We start from the raw sequence: 21,881 nt of genomic DNA on the forward strand, positions 1-21,881 counted from the left end.
CTACAAAACATTGATCTTGGTGATGGTGTATTTGAAACTTGTCATCAATTTCCTTTGGTAAAATGAACAATGTTTATTCCTGCTTAATTCTGAATGTGTTTTTTACATTTCTTTGATCTCTAATCTGAATGTGAACATAACTATGTGGCTAAGCAGTGGTATGAAGCTAAGTTTCTCTTACACACTTGTATTCTAATTTAGATTGGCAATTTGATTTTTTTCCAGGAGCATGCAGAATTCTGGTGGATTTTCAGCTCATCAACGGAGTATGTATCAGAAAAAAAATCTATTTTATGTGATCTCTGCCCCCCCCTTTTTATTTATTTATTTATTTATTATACTTGTATACCACCCCATAGCCGAAGCTCTCTGGGCGGTTTACAGTAACTAAAAACAAATACAATTTAAAATACATCTTTTAAAAAACAATTTAAAACACAATTTAAAAATTTAAAATAATATAAAACACATGCTAAAATGCCTGGGAGAAGAGGAAAGTCTTGACCTGGTGCCAAAAAGATAAGTGTTGGCACCAGGCACACCTCGTCAGGGAGATCATTCCATAATTTGGGGGCCACCACTGAGAAGGCCCTCTCCCTTGTTGCTGTTCTCCGAGCTTCCCTTGGAGTAGGCACCCGGAGGAGGGCCTTTGATCTTGAACGCAGTGTACAGGTGGGTTCGTATCGGGAGAGGCGTTCCATCAGGTATTTTATATGTTCGGACTGTCTGGTCCCTGTTACCAATCTGGCCACTGCATTTTGCACAAGCTGCAGTTTCCGAACCGTCTTCAAAGGCAGCCCCATGTAGAGTGCATTGCAGTAATCTAATTTAGAGGTTACCAGAGCATGAACAACTGAAGCCAGGTTATCCCTGTCCAGATAGGGATGTAGATGGGCCACCAACCGAAGCTGGTAGAAGGCACTCCATGCCACTGAGGCTACCTGAGCCTCAAGAGATGATTCTCGGAGAACCCCCATGCTACGAACCTGCTCCTTCAGGGGGAGTGCAACCTCATCCAGGACAGGTTGGACATCCACCATCCGGTCAGAAGAACCACCCACTAGCAGCATCTCAGTCTTGTCTGGATTGAGCCTCAGTTTATTAGCCCTCATCCAGTCCATTGTCTCGGCCAGGCACTGGTTCAGCACATTGACAGCCTCACCTGAAGAAGATGAAAAGGAGAAATAGAGCTGCGTGTCATCAGCATACTGATGGCAACGCACTCCAAAGCTCTGGATGACCGCACCCAACGGTTTCATGTAGATGTTGAACAGCATGGGGGACAGAACTGACCCCTGCGGAACCCCATACTGGAGAGTCCAGGGTGCCGAGCAATGTTCTCCATGCACCACCTTCTGGAGGCGACCTGCCAAGTAGGAGCGGAACCACTGCAATACAGTACCTCCCACTCCCAACTCAGCCAGTCGCCCCAGAAGGATACCATGGTCGATGGTATCGAAAGCCACTGAGAGATCAAGGAGAATCAACAGAGTCACACTCCCCCGTCTCTCCTCCGACAAAGGTCATCATACAGGGTGACCACAGCTGTTTCTGTGCCAAAACCAGGCCTTGAAAGTCTTGCAGCTTTTCCCAATTCATGTTTACTTGGAAATCAATGTGATAGATTTCAGCATAACTTACTTATACATATAGTTAGGATTGCAGCCTTAACATGAGATGAATCTTCCCAAAATCTCTATAGCGGAATTGCTAACACTGGACTATGTAAAACATGTGGATTTGGTCCTTAGAGGCAGTATTCAGAGTGTATTAAATTCCCCACCCTCCTTAAGATCATATCTCTGTGGACTGCATTAAAAGTGGACTTCTCCCATCTCCTCACCCCCATAGACTGGTAAGTTAAATTGTGTAGTATTTCTGCCTGTTTAAATCAGGTCAGACTCCATAATTCTGGAATGTGGACAAATTTTTATCTTTGTATCATGTGTCCTGAATCATGTCTGTGATTCCACAATAGTTTCAGCTCAACAACTAGCTGCCTTTCAGTGGTTGACAGAAATCGATTTAGCAACAAAACTGCATCCCTGGTTCAGCCCCAAATTACTTCAAGGATGAAGGAAAACTTTGTTTTATCCCAGCACCACAATCTAGCTTTCAGAACAGTAAAGGTGCAGCTTAGGAAATTTAGCTACCTCTTGAGATGGGCTGTTAACTAATTTTAGCTTAAATTCTCTTCTTTCAGGCCGCACAAGAAGTGCAATTGCAGATATGAAAAAGCAGAAATGTCTTCAGCAGTCAGTTTCCTCAAACCTAGGGTCATCTGTAGCCCCTCAGCCAGGACAACTGAACTCTACTCCAATGGCTGCCACACAAGTTATCCTTAAGCCAATTATAACTCCATTTGTGGCTCAGACAAGATCAAGTTCTTCATCTGCACATCAGTGCCACGTTCAAGAAAACCATATTAATAGTAAGTTTAAAGGCACAATTCTGTGGTCCCTGGGAGGGTATCCCAGGAACTGTATGGTTTCACAGATCTCCCTCTCTGCTTGCCGAGATCTGGTGGGTGGAGCAGGAGATTGTCAGCTGTAGAAGCCTCTATGGTGGCCCCTATCCCCACAGCAAAGAAGGAAAAAGGAAGTATTCTGGGACTAGATCAGATGATACATGTTCCCCCAATAAGCTGGCATAATTTCCTTTTCCACAGAGACCAATGGAAAGAAAAAACATTTTTGAAAAACAAAAATGCAGACACCCTATTCCACTTTCTCCTCTGGCAATGTGAACCTGGAGAACTTTGATTTTGGCTGCTCTCCCATCCTGGTTTCTTTGTCCTTTGTGCCAGAGTTGTTACTGATCCTTTGTTTTTAATTTTGTGTGTGTGAATGGTTAGAATAAGTGCGCTGAAAGATCCACAAGTGAACTGAAAGTAACATGATTGACTCTGGCATTGAATCTGGGGGATGTGTTAGATTCTAGTTTTCACTGAAACAAAAACAGGGTTTGAACCCTTAGGACCCAAGTTACTTGAGAGACCACCTTATTCTTTGCATACTCACTGTGTTCTGCAGAAGAATTTGTCCTTCAAATCCCTAAAACATCAGCAGCTCACGTCACAGTAAGTTGGAGCAGGGCTTTCAGTGTGGCTGTCCTTGTTTTGTGGAACAGCATTCCTGTTAAGATATGATAGGCACCCACTATCTGTACTTTTCAGAAACAATTGAAGATGTTTTTGTTTTGACAGGCTTTTCCAGCCTTAGGTGTTCTTTATGTATTGTTTTTAAATTTATCTTCAGTTGTTTTTGTACTGTTTTTTAAACTATTTTAGCTGTTTTTAGTATATATTTGAAAATCTTCTTGAGAGACGTATGGAAGGTGATTAAATAATAAATAATAATAATAAATACTTTTTTTAAAAAAGGGAAGATTTCATGTGATTTCCTAGGCTGTAGTTTTTCTTCATCATTGTCTTTGCTATCGACAACAGAAAACTGTTAGTGATATCCTAAAATGTTAACCAGCAGCAACGTTTGTATCACTCAGTTCTTTTTAAAGCAGGAGATTCTGTCAACCTCATTTCCGTACCCCAAGAACGGAAGCTTCACTCAAGCATGATGTCTCCCGGAAAAAGAAAAGGGTAAACGTCCAGCAAATGTGTTTTATATTTTATGCATTTCCTGTGTATTCAAAAGTTAAAAATGTTCATGCGGAGTGCACCTGGTCCTCCATTTACAATCCTGTATTGATCCTGCTCCCTTTTTCCATTCCCTTCTGTGTGAATTTCAATGAAGTAACTTCCCTTCATTTCTGCCCTCAACCCTTAGGCTGCGATTCTGTACTCATTTATCTGTGAGTAAGCCCCATTAAACTTAGTGGGGCTTACTTTTGAGTAGACATGTATAGGATTGTATTGTTCACCTTAGGTCTCTGCACTGTTAACTGTGGAAGTTATACAACAAATCCCCTAATGGATGTGAATCTTGCTTAAGGCCACTGACTTCCTCTGAAACACACAAATATTGAGCAAAGAATGAGAGGTATGAATAGATAAGACTTATGGCATGAGCCACGAGTACTTGTTCTAAATTTATGTCTTTCACCATTTTTTAAAAACTTTGGAAATATTTCAGTGACTCCCAGAAGAAAAAAAGTATTGTATCATCAGGATCAGAGTCGTCTAATTGTGATGTACGGGATTCTCCCATAATGGAAGGAGAAAGCTCACCCAGGGAAGAAGAAAGTGGACAGTTGGAACTTATAGAGGATGACCTTCCTGTAAGGTTTTTTTAAAAAGCTACATAACATTTTACTTTCTTTTTTCCTACCCTCTCCTCCTCTGTCTCCCACTCTTATTTTTTGTTGTTGTTGCAGTTATTCCAGTTCTGTATATTGCTATTAAAAAGAATCATATAATACATTTTTAAGGCCTTTCAAAATGATACCTTTTTTGTATAGCTTCTGATAACATTTCTGGCCCAACTATCAAATTTAATCCATAAGGGTTTAGATGTAGGACTATTGTCAATAGGAAGTAGCAATGTGTGTACGCACATGTGAATGCACAGAATAAATGTGCATAGAATATATGGCAAGAATGGCATTCAGAATTTTGCAGAGTTAGCTTTACATTCCAGTTACCATGTTGCTGCATAGTTACTAAATACATGTGGCATGAAATTGGCCTTAGGCCTGCTTGTGTCAGGTTGGTTTGGATATGTGGGAGTTAGCCTGAAGCGGAAAGATGGTATCCTGCAGATTAATGACCTGTGGGGAGCAATTGGCAATGTTTTATGATAAGGCAGACTAATGTAAGAGTCTCATTTTTGATGTCCAAATTAAGAATTGCTATACACAAAAAAGACACCTAGGATAATGGGGAGAAAGCTTACCAGTGCTGGTAGATTTAATGTTTCGTTTTCAGTAATTTGGACAACTTCAAATTTCTTTTCTAGCAAATGATTATTGAAAATGCCAGAGAGAAAATTCTGAGCAACAAGTGTCTTCAGGAGAAGCTAGCTGAAAATATTAATAAATTCTTGGGCAGGTAACAGATCTTTGTTGACACCTCCTATTCCACAACTGTAGATTATTTTGAAAATCAACTAAATATCTGTAACTGCATTTTTCAGTGATGGCAGTATTTCTCAGTCAGCAAAGCAGGCAGACAGTGGCCCAACAATGCAAGAGTCTTCAATTGATGAATTCCTTGGCCTTCAGGTAAGGTTCCAAGAGCTAATGTGTACTGGCACATAAACTGTCTATTTGATGCCTGGTTATGTGTTTGTAAGAGAAGAAGCACACCAAACCATAAAAGAATCAGCATACTTTTCTTACCTAAAGCAGGCCTGCATCACTTGTCATCCACTAAGCCAAACTACAGATCATCAGCTATGAATGACAGCCATAAGAGCTTGATAAGCTTGCTTTTCTTCATGGGACTGCAAAACCAGGGGTGTTATCAAGGACCTAACAGGCCATAGTACATGGCTGATTTGCTGCATTTCATCTTGGCACGTTACAAATTGTGCAGGCCTGCTTTAAAATAACCATAGGGCACAGTCAACCAGGAATGCTATTGCCCTGGGCCTCAGCGAAATGAATGAGGGCTGTATAACAGCACAGTTACAATCCTGTGCAACGTTCATTCAGTAGGGCTTATTATAAAGAGGTTCTTGATGGATTGTGCCTAAGAACATGTTTTATTTGGTATGTTGGTTATGTAGAAGTGACTATTAGTTACATATTGAGTTGTTTCCAACTATTCAGAAAAGGCCCATTGAAATAAATAACCTTAAGGTAGCAATGCCCATTAACTGAGCAATTAATGTGACTACTTTTGGATACAACTAGTGTGAATATAATCTTGTGCATCGTGTTTACTTAAAAGTATTTTTATACGACTTTTCCATTAAAACTTATCTAATCAGTTTACAAAAATTAAGCTGCAAGCAAAGCAAATATAATGGGAAAGGGCAGTAGCTCTGTGTGAGTGCACCTGATTTGTTAGATTCCTGAATTCCTAAATGACTCAATATAAGGTCGTTTGCCATTTAGGAATACAGGAATCTAACAAATCAGGTGCTAAAACAGAAAAGGGAAATTTTAATGTGTTTTGAAAGAACATAAAGAGCGGATATCTGAATATCCTGGGGAAAGGTGTTGCGGGGCTACAGCAGAAAAGTGCCTTCTCCTTGTAGAACAAACAGATAACAGAGAAATCAAAGATAAAAGAAGCAAAGAACTCAATGAGGAGAGAGAGATCACCAACAGGATGTACTCTTAGCTGACACAAGAAACGAACTGAGCCTCAACAAGAGGGGAGGAGCAAAAGTATTGGTTGAAGTATTCCTGTCTCTGAGCTGTAGGGGGAGCACACCTCTGTCATCCATGAGAGAAAGAGGCATTCCTAAGATAATCGGGACCCAGGCCGTTTATGTCTTTAAAAGCCCTTGAAATGGGCATGGAACATTACTATAGCCAGTACTCCTGTTGTAAAATAGACATTATAAGTGAACATCATGTGCTCAGACGCATCAACAACTGAGCCACTGAATGTTGCATGGGCTGAAGTTTTGGAACAATCTTCAAGAAAGCCCCACGTAGAGTGTAGTGAAGTAGTCTAGTAGACAAATCCTATACACTAATAACAAGCTCACTTCTCTGAGTAGAGGTACTTGTGTAGCCAAAATGGCACCATCTGCACACATGAGAGATGGATTTGCAGAAATAAAAAATAAAAAAATCTTAAGGGGAAAAAAAACTAAAGGAAAGAGAAACAGCTCTATTAGGACTGAGAATGCTCAGCTAGCACAGAGTGCTAGCTGTTAGTTGAGGCAGGATGAATGGCAAATCACATGGGAGGGGAATGGAATGGAATAATCTGGAAAAGGGCATAGCTGGCCGACTACAGCCCTGAATGGAAGCATTCCACACTGCAACATCTTGAGGAACAGCTGTAGCACTGGGTTACTGGAGAAGACCTGCCCTGGGAGTGAGTACCTGAGCATCTGGGTGCTTGCTTGCTTTCTCCAATGGGTTGCTGTCTCTTGAGACAGCTGAAGTCCCTGGTAAATGCCGCCAAGAATGGGGCCCCTTGCCTGACCCGGACTCCAGAGAGAGGCAGCCTCTTAGATCAGTTCCTGGCTGGGTCAGGGGCCATAATAGCCCGGCTGCCCTTGGGCGACGGACGTGTCTGCTGCCGATGGGGGGAGCCCCTTAGGGAGTTGCGAGGGCGCTACCCCCTTCTATTCTTTTTATAAACCAATCTGGAGGAGATTGGTAGTGGGGAGGGTGTATGGTGCATGTGTAGTTCCTGCTCAGGGTGAGAGCCTGTGCAGTGAACTGAACGATAGGAGAAAGGCGCCAGAGCCTTCAGAGTGAGAGTCTGTAAGTGGCAGAAGGCTGGCCTTCCCTGGGTGTGAGACGGAGAGGGAGTAGATGGCCCTGTGTGAAAAGTATTGATTGGGTCTGACTGTTCCCAATTCTCTCAGAGGCCTGCTGGGATAATTGGTTCAAGTAGGTTTTGTTGGTGGGCTCTTGGGTTCATAGGTATTTAGGAGTAGTCTTAGTAAGGAGGAACATAGGTGATGCCACCCCAGTTTCAGTGATGATGGGTAGAGGGAGGTATAACCATGGGGAGGTGGTGAACTACCTTGGAAGACGAGGGCAAGGCTATCTACACCTTGTTCCTTGCTCCAACTCCTCTCAAGGACAGGTTCCTTGCTGCTCATCTGCTGTGCCCACTGGCCTGTGTGTTCTGTTGTTTAACAACAGATTGGTACACGATAAGACCACACATCCATGATTTGCTCATGGATGAAATTGCCTATTTGGTGTGCATTACCAAGACCTGGGTGGGTGAGCTGGGATTAGTTGATCTGACCCAGCTTTGCCCCTCTGGATACTTGGTGCAACACCAGCACAAGGCTGCAGGGATTGGGAGGAGGAGTGGCTGTGGTCTACAGAACTTCCATCTGTGTCACCAGGAACCCACTCTGTCTTGGAGCTGGCTGCGAGGGCCTGCACCTGGTATTGAGCCAAGGAGACAGTAAACCAGGGTTGCTGCTGGTGTACCGTGCACCCTACTGCCCAGCAGGTTCTGTGACCGAGTTGGCTGCAGCTGTCTTGGCTGTGGTATTGGAGGAGCCCAAAACGATAGTGCTGGGTGATTTCAGTGTCCATGCTGAGGCTGCCTCTAGAGTTCCATGATGGACCATCAGACCACTTCCTGGTGAAGTTTAGACTTATGGCTCCAATCCTTCCCTGCAGGAGTGATGGACAAATTAAGATGGTCTGCCCTCAGAGACTAATGGAATCCACAGGATTCCTGAATGCCCTGGGGGAATTCCCAGTAGATAGAGCAGGTGACCCTGTTAAAGCCCTTGTCATGCTGTGGAACAGCAAGGTGCGTTGGGCGCTTGACACGGTTGCCCCCAAGCGCCCTCTCCAGCATTGTGGAGCACAGTTTCCACCCTGGTACACCAGTGAGCTAAGCGCAATGAAACAGGCTGGACAACAGCTAGAGTGCAAGTGGTGAAAGATGTACTGTGAGGCTGATTGGGAACGAGTAAAACATAACCGTCCCTATTGTGTGGCAGTGAGGGTGGCAAATAAAGCCCACTTCTCTGCCACCATTGCATCCTTAAGTAGTTATCCAGTGGAGCTTTTCTGTATTGTCAGAGGTCTGTTGACATCAACTCCAGGAAATGAAGTTTTAGACCCTTATGAGGCCAGCTGTGAATTGTTTGCAAGGCATTTTGTGGGTAAAGTTGCTCACCTCCATGCTTGATGCCTCATCCACATCTACTGTACTCCCCAATGAGGTGTTCAGTACGACGTCTGCCGCAACTTTTTAGGAATGGTTTCAGTTGATGTGGCCTGATGATGTGGACAAGCTGCTTGTGACGATGTGGCCAGCAACGAGTCCTCTCGACCCTTGCCTCTTGGCTTATTAAAGGTTGCCGAGGGGGGTTCACCAAGTGTGGCCAATGCATTGTTGCAGGAGGGAGTGGTTCCAGCTGCCCTGAAAGTGGTGGTGATCCGACCACTCCTGAAAAAGCCCACCCTGGACCCATTGGTCTGTGACAACTACCGCCTGGTCGCAAATACCCCCTTCTTATCTTTACCAATTCCAGTCTGGCTTCAGGCCTGGTTATGGGATTGAATCGGCCTTTGTCGCCCTGATGGATGACATTTATCAGGAGAAGGACAGGGGGAGTGTTATTCTTACTTGATCTCTTGGCGGCTTTTGATACCATCGACCATGATATCCTGGGCCAACTTGATCAGATGAGTATTGGAGGCACTGTTTTACAGTGGTTCCGATCCTATCTCCAGGGTCATTTTCAGAGAATAGCATTGGGCGAATGTGTTTTAGCCCCTTGGCAGTTGTGCTGTGGGGTGCTGCAGGGTACCTTGTCCCCCATGCTGTTTAACATCTTTATGAAGCCCTTGGAAGCAGTCATCAGGAGATTTGGGGCAAGGTGTCAGCAGTACGCTGATGATACCCAGCTCTATTTCTCTGTAACATCTGAATCGGGAGAGGCCGTGCAAGCCCTTGACTGGTGCCAGGACTCTGTGATGGGCTGGTTGAGGACCAATAAACTGACTCTCAATCATAGCAAGACAGGAACGCTGTGGGTTGGTGGTTCCCAAGTTTGGATAATTGGTCAGTTGCCTGCTTTGGATGGGGTCGTACTCCCTCTGAAAGAGCAGGTCCATAATCTGAGGGTGCTCCTGGATTTATCTTTGTTGCTAGAGGCCCAGGTGACCTCCATGCCCAGAAGTGCCTTTCACCAGCTTCAGATGGTAAGACAGCTGCGGCTGTTTCTGGACAGGGATAACCTGACCACTGTTGTCCATGCACTGGTAAACTCCAGGTTGGATTACTGTGATGCGCTCTATGTGGGGTTGCCCTTGAGGTTGGTCCGGAAGCTGCAGCTGGTGCAAAATGAGAGGGCGTGACTGCTCACTGGAGCAGGTTATCGCCTACATGTCACTCCACTACTGAAAGAATTGCATTGGCTGCCTATTAGCTACTGGCCTGTTCAAGGTTCTAGTTTTGGTGTATAAAGCCCTATACAGCTTGGGACCAGGATACCCGAAAGACCATCTTATCCCTTATATACCCAATCAATCACTGCGCTCTACAGGTGAAAGCCTCCTGCAGATACCATCTTATCAGGATGCTTGTTCCACAAAATATAAGAAATGGACGTTTAGTGTAGTGGTAACTACGCTTTGGAATTCCCTCCCTTAAATATTAGACAAGCACCATCTCTGTTATCTTTTTGGCGCCTACTGAAGACCTTCCTCTTTCAACAAACTTTTAAGTAGAGACCTTATCCCAGTCTGCATCTGTGTTGGAATTGCTTTTTACTATATTTTTAAACCTTTTAAAAATGTTTTTAAAGCTTATTTTAAAATGTTTTTAAATGTTTTGGTTTAATGTTTGTTGTGTTAATATATTTTGAAGACTGTTTTTATGAACTTTTATATCTATTTATACACACACACATTCCCTTGGCATAACATTCCCTTGGCATTTGGAGCTACGGTAGGTGCAAGTACAATCAAGATGAGTTCTAACATTGTAATATAGGTGATGTCACTTTAGCTTCTACCATTGAGATGAGGGGTTTTTTTTAATAATTTTTTTCTGATTTTTACCCTACTTAGCAGGGTGAAATTCACATGACAGAAGAAGCCATCCAGGAGATTCTGGAGCAAACTGAGTCAGATCCAGCATTTCAAGGACTCTTCGATATATTTGATTTTGGTACGATCTATTTATCACTCTGAATACCATGAACATAATGATGCAGAGATTTAAAGATTAAGGGGTGATCTATTTGGATTTCTGCTTTAATTTGGATTCCTGCATTGAGCAGGGGCTTGGAGTCGATGGCCTTGTAGGCCCCTTCTATGATTCTGTGATTCTATTTTTAGCATGTTAAAGTACCATATTTCACTCAAAGGGTCTTGCTTTTGAATAGACTCGTATAGGGTTGCACTGCTAAACGTGTCTCCAGTTTTAATTAGTGTAGCATAACCAGGTTTATGAGTTTTGTAGGAACTGTGTATGTCATGCCTCGCACTGTTGTAAAGTATTTAGGGATATAACCCTTCAAAATGCCAGGTAACTGTCAAGTCATTTGTGACTGATGCACACCAGAAGCCCTCTACCTCCCCTCCCAGGATTCTTAAAGGTGGGGGTTACCATTCATATTTGATTTAATTTGTTGGATGCCAGGTAGGAAAAAAATCTGATGCTGGGGAAAAAATAGAACTTTTGCCCTTCTGTGATTGCCTAAAATTGTTTTAAGGATAATTTTAGTAAAAACAGAAAAACATACCTGAGTAAGGAACAGATTCTGAGTATAATGTAATGTTTTTTCTTTTTGCCTTCTCTGGTTAACATCTATACCTTGAATCAAATTTCAGTATCCCCCAAAATTACTTTTTTCTTTTTCTTTTTTAAAAACAGGTAAATCTAAGGGCGGTAGAAATGCTTCTCAAAGTATTCCTGCTCAGAATGGAGGGGTAGAGAATGCAATCTTAGTGGATGAAGAAAACCTGGAAGCACTTGAAAGCTATATTGCAACAAAGGAAATCAGTAAGCACATCTAAGCAGTTTTCCAGTATCTGCTTTCCTTTATATTTGCAGAATGCCCTTTTGTTTCAGGGCTTGGAACCTTAATTGTTTACACTGGTGGACTGCAGTCTCTATTGGAGACAGGGAGAGTTGAGAAGTGCATGTGAAAATTGTTATTGCTGCAATCCTGTGCACATTTAACAGGGAGTAAGACCTGTGGAAATGGGTGGGACTGACTTCTAGGTAAACACGCAATGGACTGGGTTGCAAATTGATTAAATACTTAAGTTTCTTCTAGACTTCCATCTTTCTTTGAAAATACAAGCATTGTTGTTCTTTATATAGCCAAATGATAACTGCTGTTTGACTTCTAACCAAGGTAACTTTCTCCCTGTCCCTCATTTCCATAAATCAGCTTAGAATGACAGCTATTGTCAACCGCTGGCTTGGGAGCTCAAATGCCATTCTGATTACATGTCAGTAACAGAAAGCAAGATTTAAGTACATGGGGTTAAGTAATATCTGAATTCCAACCAGAATTAGTTTCTGGGAGCGGCGTTCAGTGCTAGTCCTACTCAAGAGTAGACCCACTGAAGTTAATAGACATGATTAACTGAGGTTAATTAATTTCATTGCGTCTACTCTGAGTAGGACTTGGTTAACTACAACATATATTTATTGCTGCAAACCATTACCAGGAAGACAGAGGTCATGCAGAACACACCTCCAGCATTGTGGTTTGCAGCCTGCAGACCATGCTTCAGTTTGCAGTATCCACCAGTCCCACTACAGTCATCTCTCTTTTCAGTATGTCTTTCCACAACATACAGGGGTCATGGATGGAGTCCAGTCATGTTCCTTTTGGGATATGTAAGTGCTAAAGCAATGGCACAGCCTGAATTAGTGAAAATGGAGGTGGAAGGATGCTACCCTGTTTTAGAATTGACCTGTCTTGGGGCACAAGACTAGCATTGGTTTATTTGACTTATTTCATATGGCTGTGTGTGTTTATTGTTCATGTAGGTGTTAAGTATTTGTAAGCCACCCTGATGAGACTCAATTTTGGGGCTAAAGGTGGAATAAAATTTTGACACCATATATTTGTGGAGCACCATGGATTACAGTGAAGCTCACTGTGAAGCTAAGTGACCTTTATGGTACTACACTAATGTAAATGGGATACAGATTGTGCCCTTATTTTTAAACTATAAGAATGTTTTGTTAGCCAAAATCAGCTTCGTAGCTATTTAGTATAGCTTTGTAAATGAAGAGGGGCAAGACAAGCTCTGAATTGCACTTTTGGCCAATCGTGAGCCGTGTCATCTTATGGATGAATAAGGCAGGTTCTTACAGCATTAAAATATAGTGAAAGCTACAACTGCAGTTACTACTGTACTGAGAAATCGGAAATAAATAGATGAAACCTTTAAGCTAAACCCTTCCTATTACTCCTTGTACTTATGGCTGACTATGGTGTCATAAGTGACACAGTCACAAATAATTTCTAATAAAATATTCATCTGTAAATATGTGGGTGTGGAGAGAATGTCTCCTGTGGAGTGTGAATAGCAGCAAGAAGAATCTGATGTCTCTGCCCCAAGACTAAGCTTTTAAATTTGTCAGCAAAAAAAGCCAGTCTTCAAGTGAAGTACTAGGTCTTAGCACTTAACCTCCTTCTGTTCATTCGGCAGCCTTATGCACTGCGTCATGTCAATTCCCTTACAATGAGACAGGAAAAATCTGATTGGGCTCCCTGTAACCTTTGGATAAAAGGCAGGGTATCTGTTCATGGCCCCTTGAACACTGATCAGTAGAGGAACCTTGTTGTCTCATTTTGGGGGGTCTGGGGAGAGATTTTCTTCTACAGGGCAGCGTTTCAGACATTAGATCAGCCTTTCCCAACCAGTGTGCCTCCAGATGTTGTTGGACCACAACTCCCATCAGCCTCAGCCAGCATTGCCAATGGTCAGGAAAGATGGGAGTTGTGGTCCAACAACATCTGGAGGCACACTGGTTGGGAAAGGCTGCATTAGATGGTGCTGAAAACAAGGGAGGGCAAAATGACGACATAGTGTCCTAGGGGGCCAGTGTGTAAATGTTTTACTATTGCTGTGTGGTGGACTTATAATGTCTGAACTAGAGTGGCGTAATCTATTTTTGCAACATTGTCCTGGCATTTTGGAGTGCTCCAAAACAATAGATTATTGTGAACTGTATTGATCTGTTGCAGGTGATCATTCCCAAGCAATTCTGTCATACACGGATCATTCAAAAGAGGCATGTGTTCTGAAGACAGGTTGCAGTGGTAGCAATGTAACCTTGGAAGAACATCTGGAGATGGAAAATGTAATAGTTGGAGAATTTCCTGGAGACTCTAAAGTGAGGAGTGAAAGCGATTCTGCTGAAATGGAAATAGTTGACCAAAGAACTGAACGCAAGACTGCATTTGATTCTGAACAAAATTCACCTTCTGTCCCAGAGTTCAGTGGACACAATGTAGGAGCTTGCATCAAACAAGGAACAGATGCAAGAGACTGTAGAACTGATAAGGACCTCTTATGTCAGGATGTTCAGAATTTACCCAATTTGCAGTATGATCAGTTGGGTACTCCACAGATCTCACTGTCTGGAAGAGATGAGTGTTGCTCATTGTCTAATAATGCACTATCTGAAAAGACAAGTGCAAAATTGCTGTCCCCTCTGAGAACTGGTCACAATGAAATGCTGAAAGGAACTAATACAGCCAACTTTAGCCATTCAGCAGAAACAAATGAAAATCTAGAACAGATACTGGAACAGCCAGCTGACCTTCCTGTACCTAACCAGCAAAACACAAACAGTCATGCTTTCTCTCATTGTCAAGCCCAGGATAAATTAGAGTCTGATTCTCCTGCAGCATCTCTAGTGAATGTGTCTGATCAAAGTGCTGTAGAGCTTCAGCTTGAAGTTGTAGATACTTCAAACAGTGTTCATTCAGATCAGCAGCCTGTGCACCAAGAACCTTGTTCAGAACAACACAATCATAAATTGGAAGATTCTGAGATCACACAGATTGAAATGCAAGAACCATCTTCCACAAAAGCAGATGCAGATAGCTTATTTCAGTCTCCTGATAATGAGGGGCTTACAGAGACATTTACTGAAAGCAATCCTACCACATCCACCGTGTGCTGTTCTCTTCCGGAATCAGATGTAGAATCAGTTCCAGGGAGCAAAGATGCTGGTAGTGTTTCATCTAGCAGTCAAGCAGCAGGTGTAGATCCCGCCAGTGTCGTTTCCCTAAAAATCATTATCAGCGATGACCCATTCATTTCATCAGATGCTGAGTTAAACAATGCCGTTTCCAGCATTACTGGAGAAAACTTGCCAACTATAATACTGTCTTCTCCAGCTAAATCACCAGGCAAAGTATCAGGACCAACCAGATGCATAACTTCAGAAGAGGTTGAAAGAACTGGGGATTCGGCTTTAGTAGAACAGAACCTTCTTGTCCTTAGACCTCAAGACTCTATTGCAAGTACACTCAACATATCAAATGAAGAGTGTACTGTTTTCTCCATTGCGGGGGCATCAAATGTTGCCAAGGATGGGGGATTTATACAATTGATGCCGGCCACAAGCACATCCTTCAGCAACTCCAACAGCGTCTATATTGCCACCTGTATGACAGAGCCAACAGCCTTAAATACAAATGTTACTCCATCAAATTTAGTTGTCCTGCCTGGCAGTTCAACATCACTTGCATCACAGGTTCCAACACAACAGTTACGGACTCCTCCTAGAACAAACAACTTGTTTGCTATGAACCCGCCAATGTCTCCAAACTTTTCACAAGGTAACTATTGGTTAACAACCCTAACAGAAGTTTGTACTGGTTTTGGTAATAATGTGTTGCTTTAATATTTAAATAAGTTAGCACTTATCATTGTTCTTCACTTAAAGGTAACTTATGATAAAACATGTCATGATAGCCAGATGGAAAATTCTAGTAACTGATTTGAAAACATCTGGTTTCTCATGGGCAAAAATCACATGCAAAGAGATTTCATAGTATGGATGATTTCCGAATGGACTCTGTTCCTATGGCCAACTGTTATATCAGTAATCTCTAAATCTTGATTCCTGGATTTAATATTCATTTAGCATAATGGAAGCAGGGTTCATCTTACTATAAGTCAAAATCAGTGGTTGGTGAGTAAATTGGTTTGTTTGCCTCTTTAGAATTAAGCAGCGAGGACACACACACACACATGCGCGCGTGAAAAGTATTCGAGAAATCCGCTCCATTAGATTGGAGGCTTAAATTTCTCTGTTTCTGAATCTCACTATTGTAGCCACAAAACTAGCCTGACATCAAAGCCATTTTTTTGTCGAGTCTTGTTCTAAGACTGGAATAAGAACTAAGAACGGTATATAAATGGTTGCCTTGTCCTTATGCTGTCTACTGCTTCTAGATAATTGGGAAGCAATAGGGCACTAGTAGCAATATGGTGCCCTCCAGATGTTTATTTATTTATTATTTATTTGATTTATATCCCACCCTTCCTCCCAGCAGGAGTCCAGGGCAGCAAACAGAAGCACTAAAAACACTTTAAACATCATAAAAACAGACTTTAAAATACATTAAAACAAAACATCTTTAAAAACATGCTGTTGGACTAACTCCCATCAACCCCTACCAGCCTGCCTAGTGGTCAGGGTTGACTGGAGCTCTTCTTAATATCTGAGGACACCAGGTTGGTTACCTCTGCAATAGAGTATCAGGTTATGGTTGCCTAGCAACCCTCCCCCCCACATTTTCAACCTGCTACTAGGCCTTTTCTTTTAAACTTTAGACTGGAACACTTCACCTATAACTTCTTGGCAAGCTAGGCAGAGGAAAAGAAAGCAAAAGAAAAGATCCCACCCTGGAATTGAAGTACATAGGAAGGAGTACTTTCCCAGGAATTCCCACACAAACAAGGGCTTCTGCATTTGCATCTTTGCTTTACAGGCAGAGCTTTCTCCAGTAGTTTTAGTTTGTCACACAAATAGTTGCTAAAATAGATGCAAATGTATCCAGGGACACCTTAGGTCAGAAACTACTTCCTCCATATAGCTGTGTACCTAGGAAAGGCTGAGTCGCTCCATGTGGAAAAACTTACTCATATATGAGCCCTTACACAATTTGCTGCTGTGAACGCCTGTTTATGTATGAAGTGGCAATAATCTGATTAGTGCCATTAACTGCTCTTTCTTTAAAGAGCTTAAAGCTGCTTATATACGGTTCGCAGGCAGTCTGCCTTCCAGCTAGCTTTACAGGGTCATACGTGTTTTGTTCTACTAGTAAAGCTATGTCATTTGCCTTTGGACCACTCTTTGACCTTTGTTCACTTGTGTAAAGAGAAAGAGACTTTCTCAAAGTTCTTTGAATAAGTACTAATAAAAGCTTTTGCTCACACGAGTCCCTTAATTTTTAGGTTCTGCTATCATCATCGCATCTCCAGTGCAACCTGTATTGCAGGGAATGGTGGGAATGATTCCTGTATCTTTGATGGGACAAAATGGAAACACATTCTCAGATGCTCCCCGGCAGGTAAAGTGCTACCACTGAATCTCTGGTGTCATTCTTGAGCTGGAAAATCTTACGAGAACCTTCATTGCACTTATTTTCACTTTTCCCAAGGTTCTGCATATGCCAGTACAGACTTCTTTAGGCAGTGGTGTTCCTAAACTACCTCTCCCCCCCAAATTTCAGAGGATCCCAAGAAACAAGTCAAATGCAGGTAAGCTGGTGATATGCTAGGGAAAGCCAAATATATAGCTGCCCCGGAAAGCATTCATTGGTTACTCTCCCCTTTGCTGCCTTCAGTTCTGCAGGTAAAAACTATTGTAGCGGACTGCAAATAATGTTTGACTTGTCTTTTTCTTTTCTTCCATACGAAATTATTTAAAACAAAAGGCTGCTTTCACAGATGCTGTGAATTGAAAAAAAAGATTGAATTGAAAAAAACATTTGTTTCTTAATTAACAGCTTGTTTTTAAACAAATATTCTAGGAAAGCTAGTGCCGAGTGGATTAAAGCCAATAAGTCGTCCTGCTTCTCGAGTACAAAGGTCAGTTAACATTTGTTTTATGCAATAAAACTTTTCAGTTCTCAGCATCGCTGGGCAGATGGTATGGACTGTTTGCAGCTTTTACCTTCCATTTCTTCAAAGAATGCAAGTTTTTTAAAAATAGTAGCAAAATGCTTCTAATGTGAATGTTCATATGAGGCTCCAGAAATTTTGTTGAGTAGAAGAAATAAAGTACGTATCTCTTCTCCCTGTTCGTTGCCATTCACAGAGTATTGTTTTCTCTAGTCACCAGGAGACATGCTCCGTAGAAGATTTGCCTAGGGATGGACTAGGGAGCACCTCTAGAGCCAGTCTTGTCTTAGCTCTGCAGTGAAACAGTTTCAGGGTTTTCAGGCCTGAGATGGCTTTATGTGCATTAAGCAAATTTTACATGTAGTTGAGCTGTCAAGATTTTTTAATAATAATTATCATCATTAATTACCCACTCTTCATCCATAGGTCCCAGGGTGGGTTACAACAATTTTAAAATAGGGCATTAAAACCATTTAAAAACAACCTAAAATTGAAGGTGGGGATGTCCTCTTAAATGTATTTGGTACTATAGGCCAGGGATAGAGACTCTTTTTCAGCTTGGAGGCCACTTTCCCTTCTGGACAACCTTCTAGGGGCCACACAGCAGTCCTGACAGGCCAGAGCCAAATGTGTGTGGACCACTTAATGTAAATTTTGCATCTGTACAGTAGGGTAGTTGCTACACACCCTCTCTGCCCTCCATCCAGACAAGCAAGAGGTGCTATCAGAATTCAGTGGCACATTCAAGCTAGCCAAAAGCACTCAGTTGTGAGGGGTGTAGCCTGAGGAGAGTTCTGTGGGTTGAACAGAGGTCCAGAGGGCCACATTTGGTCCCCAGGCCTAAGGTTCCCCACTCCTCCTGTAGGCTATTAACACAACTGACAAGTTTATTGCCTTGAGCAATAGTTTTTAAAAATCATATCAAAATAATTGAAAATAGGAATTTCATGATTGGATTGTCTAATATTCCCTACTTCCCCTCCCCCTTTCAGAATTGCAAACTCGGACAAGAATGTCTGCACAGAATTGAAAAAGAAGCTGGAGACTGTTGCTGTGGATACCATAAGTTCCACTTCGAAACAGAATGAAAGCCACAGAAGAGTGCTTTGCTTTGACAACACTCTGGCTACTCCAGTAGGAAATACTCAAGCCCCACAGAAAGAAAGGAATGACAATCCTTTAGTCTCTGGGAACTCTCCCAGTGCTGTACTTTCATCTGCTAAAACTCAATCCTGCAAGAGGGAGCGAGAGAGAACTTTGCCCAGGATTTTATGTAAACCTGATATTTCTAGCAGAAACTTGACTGTGAAGGACAGCCAATCTGAGAGAAGACATTCAGGTCCAGGACTGGCATCAGATATGTTAAGAAAGCAGACAGCAAATAAAGAGAATGAATTGGAAAGGATTGTTGAGAAATCCCCCAAAAATCAGGAGGTGGCAACCCTTTCAAATGGCCAACAGAGTGTTAACCTTCATAATGAGAAGAACAGCTCGTCGGCTCAAGAACTGACTAAAAAGCAGGGGCTCCAGTCAAATGCAAATAGTAAAAATTCAGGAGTTTTGCCTTCAAAGGAGCCAAAAAAAGACCAAACAAAATCTCCCAACCAAGCCCATTGTTTGACCAGTCCATTAACTAAACAAGCTGTGGAAATGCTACATGACATTCAGAGGCACAGCCCTGCTAATAAACTACCTGAAAATGGGGATTTACCAGTACCCCGTACACCTTCGGGAACTGGTGATAGACACTCAGAGGATACCTTTGATATAATCAGGACACCAACATGTAGGCGGTACAGTGAAGACAGTACAACACCAAGGATCATGGTCCCTCCGGCCACTCCTGACTTGCCAGCCTGTAGCCCAGCTAGTGAAACGGGCAGTGAAAATAGTGTTAGTATGGCTGCCCACACTTTGATGATACTTTCACGTGCAGCTATTGCAAGGACTAGTACTACTACTCCTCTTAAAGACAATACACAACAATTTAGGTCTCTAAGAAGTGCAAAAAAAAGGAAACAGGAAGACATGATTGAATGCGAGAGGAATGCCAATAAAAAAGATATCCAGAACTTTACAGTACCAATAAAAAAGAAGAAAGTGAAGGTGAGTAGTCCTCATTTCAAACATAATAGCATCATCATACTGTTTCTGTTTCAGCACAGCCCATGCACATGGTAGAATAGCACCTGTTAATCCCAGGACCTAGAATGGGAAACATGGCTGCACAGCGCATTCTGTAATATGGCTTTCCTTAGATTCCTGCTGGTACTAATGGAAGAAATTCCTTCTCCGTGCTTATCGTAACTTTTTAGAATAAATATTTGGCTGGGGAAAGAAACTCTAATTAGTAACCTCCCTGGTTGCTCTTCCTGTCTTTCTCCTTTCTTTATTGAATGGATCACAGGTGCTTGGCCTGGCCTGCTTAACAGATTCAAATCCCGTTTTTTGCAAGCTGACCTACAACCGAAGAAAGAAGTGCTTTTGCATTGGTCTGCTGTAGTTGTAAGAGAATGTGAATTGATGCAACCTCTGTGATTTAGTGTTTTATAGCTATGAAGCTTTGGAACACTTACCAATTGACCATTTAAATCCAGGTCCAGTGTTTAGCTACATTTCATTGTAAATGAGAGGAACACTGGTTGTTATGCCTTTTTTTGGACAGGGTGGAGGGCGATTCTAATTTGAATACCCCCCCCCCGAAAAAGGGTGGGGAAAATGTAATTGTTCGCTCCTTCAAGTGTAGACCTACATATCCCCAAAGAACTGTGCAACTAGGTCTTGGATTTGTTTTTTAAACAGTCCCCTCTGCTGCCTGACAAACTACTTTTGAAACGGAGGAAAGTTCAAAAACATTTGCAATATGTATAGCATGAGGAAGTCTGCCCCTCAAAAGAAAAAAATCATTGGATACAAGAAACCAGCCATGGCTACAGTACTGTATTAGTTTTTACAAAGGAACATGTTTATGTTGAGTTCTTTGAGCTAAGCAGTTTTTGAGCACCTGAATTTGTTGGTCTTAATTACTTCTCTTTCCTTTTTCAGCAGAAGAAGCTACCAATTGCATTTCCTGCTGGAATGGATGTGGATAAATTTTTGTTATCTTTGCATTATGATGAATAAAAATCAAACTGTTGATTTCTAGCAACTTCGAAAGGAAATAACAAAATGAGAGCTCAAGTCAGTGCATTGAAGCTTCATAGAAAGTCACGCTGGTTCTGAAAAAGTTGATAGCTTATAACTTGGGTGGATCTACTTATGAGAAAGCACTTAACATAGAGCCAATTAATTTTGCACAGTTGTACATGTAGGATAATGTAAATATTGTACAGATGCTGGAGTTTTACAAAATACTGCTGTTGTTAACACCTGGTGTTGACTGTGTTTTGCCAAAATGTGCACAAAAACTGTTCATACATTTTCATAGTGACAGACACTGTTGATCCTAAGTATGCTTGGAAGTAAGTCTCATTAAATTGTGGAACTTGCTTTCTAGTCATTGTCCTTGGGATTATAGTGCAGGACTGAACCTAACCACACCATCAGATAGCTGGCTTTAGTTGAAAAAAATTAGTTAATAGTTAGCCAGGTCTTAACTGGATAACTAGCTAACTTCTATGACAATTCAGCTCATCTTATAGTAGGAATTATTGTTCCTGTTCCCTTGTTCCCGTCTTTCCCTTTAGTTGCAAATGTTACAATAAAAGCCTTTAACTTTCTTACTATCTTTATGAACAGTAAGAGGCAATTTGGGTTTTTTTTCTATTTAATTTTTAAATACCCATATAAATACTACTTGGCTAGGGTGATGAGTGTGTGTGTTCTAAGCCTTTACTAAAAATTGGTTGTTTGAGGATTTAGGTCCTACTCAAGTCTGGAAATTGTACCATTGGTCTCACCTGAAAGGTGATTTTCATAGAAGTGGGCCATCACTGTGGGGAAATAGTTCCACCTATCGTGCGAAGGCAAGAATGTTTTTGAAGTCAAGACTAGGGACGTCATGCCCCTCCCACTCTCCAGTTCATTCGTAGCGAGTCTAAAAAGAGATATCTAAAAATACAAGAACAAGGCCAACAGGCCCGCCAGGAAAATAACATAATAGTCACATGCATAACAACATGACCCTAACATAACTACATAACATAACAGAAGTAAAAGTCTTGACTTCACTCTTACATTTAAATATAATAGCGTAACAA

The 21,881-nt window shown here is 41.9% G+C and overlaps 1 protein-coding gene across 4 annotated transcripts in view; it reads left to right on the forward strand.

Moving 5' to 3' along the window:
• The window catches only part of LOC133385502 (protein NPAT), a 28,472-nt gene extending 7,048 nt beyond the window's left edge, over positions 1–21,424 (forward strand). The window contains exons 5-18 of one of the 4 annotated variants that reach the window (XM_061628654.1): positions 226–266; positions 2,204–2,431; positions 3,505–3,598; positions 4,092–4,236; positions 4,914–5,005; positions 5,091–5,178; positions 10,639–10,738; positions 11,447–11,575; positions 13,785–15,389; positions 17,014–17,129; positions 17,220–17,319; positions 17,592–17,649; positions 18,675–19,788; positions 20,728–21,424. In XM_061628654.1, the coding sequence (XP_061484638.1) occupies positions 226–266; positions 2,204–2,431; positions 3,505–3,598; positions 4,092–4,236; positions 4,914–5,005; positions 5,091–5,178; positions 10,639–10,738; positions 11,447–11,575; positions 13,785–15,389; positions 17,014–17,129; positions 17,220–17,319; positions 17,592–17,649; positions 18,675–19,788; positions 20,728–20,805 (3,988 nt within the window). In that variant the 3' untranslated portion in view covers positions 20,806–21,424. The remainder of the gene's footprint in view (positions 1–225; positions 267–2,203; positions 2,432–3,504; positions 3,599–4,091; positions 4,237–4,913; positions 5,006–5,090; positions 5,179–10,638; positions 10,739–11,446; positions 11,576–13,784; positions 15,390–17,013; positions 17,130–17,219; positions 17,320–17,591; positions 17,650–18,674; positions 19,789–20,727) is intronic. The other 3 variants (XM_061628655.1, XM_061628656.1, XM_061628657.1) reach the window with 3 other exon arrangements.
• Positions 21,425–21,881: the final 457 nt, after the last annotated feature.

This window comes from Rhineura floridana, chromosome 5, assembly GCF_030035675.1.
Source record: "Rhineura floridana isolate rRhiFlo1 chromosome 5, rRhiFlo1.hap2, whole genome shotgun sequence".
Classification (NCBI taxonomy): Eukaryota; Metazoa; Chordata; class Lepidosauria; order Squamata; family Rhineuridae; genus Rhineura; species Rhineura floridana.